General features: G+C 49.3%; 1 gene segment (V, D, J or C); it reads left to right on the top strand.

Moving 5' to 3' along the window:
• The first annotated feature begins 360 nt into the window (after positions 1–360).
• On the top strand, positions 361–836 carry LOC130037795 (immunoglobulin kappa variable 1-27-like). The segment is given in 2 exon segments: positions 361–409; positions 517–836. Coding segments are annotated over 2 exon segments (369 nt in total).
• The last annotated feature ends 396 nt before the right edge of the window (positions 837–1,232 follow it).

Here is a 1,232-nt window from a genome sequence, read left to right on the forward strand (position 1 = left end):
GTTCCTGAGAGTGTCTGTGATGGTGTGGTCTGACAGAGCCTGTTCCTGGGGCAGAGACAGCAAGAAGCTATGTCCTGACTCTCAGGAGACTAGGGACCCGTCCTTCTGTGCTCACACTGAGGCCCTCCTGGGTCCTGGAGAGGAGCATGTTCTCTGTGGGTAAAGTTCTGCTTCCCCACAGGGACCTGCTCCCCGGACTTCCCTGCAGCTGGGCTGGTCCCCACACACACCCTCCCCACCTCTGCCTGCTCAGCCTGTCCAGCCCCCTCTCATTTGCAAGTCCTCAGAGCTCATGCCTGGATACTCAATAATAGTCTGTGTCACCCTGCAGGGTCAGTGTCTGTCACACGCAGAGTGGACATGAGGGCCCCTGTGCAGCTCCTCAGCTTCCTGCTGCTCTGGCTCCCGGGTAAGGAAGGAAATGATGGTTTACATGAAATTGGACTGCCTGCCTCTTCAGGGAAATTATATAATTTATTATTAATGATAATGATATCCACTTTTTTTTTATCTCAGGTGCCAGATGTGATATCCAGATGAGCCAGCCTCCATTTGTGTCTGCATCTCTGGGAGAGAAAGTCACCATCACCTGCAAGGCCAGTCAGAGCATTAGCAATTATTTAGCCTGGTATCAGCAGAAACCAGGGAAAGTTCCCAGAGTCCTCATCTATGCTGCAAACAATTTACAACCAGGCGTCCCTCCCCGGTTCAGTGGCAGTGGATCTGGAACAGATTTCACTCTCACCATCAGCAGCCTGGAGCCTGAGGATGTTGCCACTTACTATTGTGAACAGTATAATAATCTAACTCCCACAGTGATACATGCCAGAACATAAACCTGCAGAGATCAGCTGTGCGAGGCTGGGCTGCCCCAGCTGCTCCTCCTGGTGCCTGCCCCACGGAGGGTGTGTTAGATGCAGCCAGGCTCTGTATGACAGACATTTGTGGCACATGTTGAAGAAACATTTTTAGGCTCCATTATTCTCCCGTTCATCCCAGAAGCACAACATGAAAATAGTTTAGTTTATTGATTTTATAGAGATAATTTTCCTGAAGTAAGTAGGTGACAGTGTCATTCAGAGTTTATATGTGTTGGTCTGGTCACTCTAGAAGTCCTCGAAATCATGTTTTAAAAGATAGTTTTAATATCACACATATTGCCACCCCAGTTCTGAGGACACGTGAGGACCTTCAAAACCTCACACTGAGGGTTTCTCACAGGGTCCATCCTC

This window comes from Sorex fumeus, unplaced genomic scaffold (genome assembly GCF_029834395.1).
Source record: "Sorex fumeus unplaced genomic scaffold, SorFum_2.1 ptg000006l, whole genome shotgun sequence".
Taxonomy (NCBI): Eukaryota; Metazoa; Chordata; class Mammalia; order Eulipotyphla; family Soricidae; genus Sorex; species Sorex fumeus.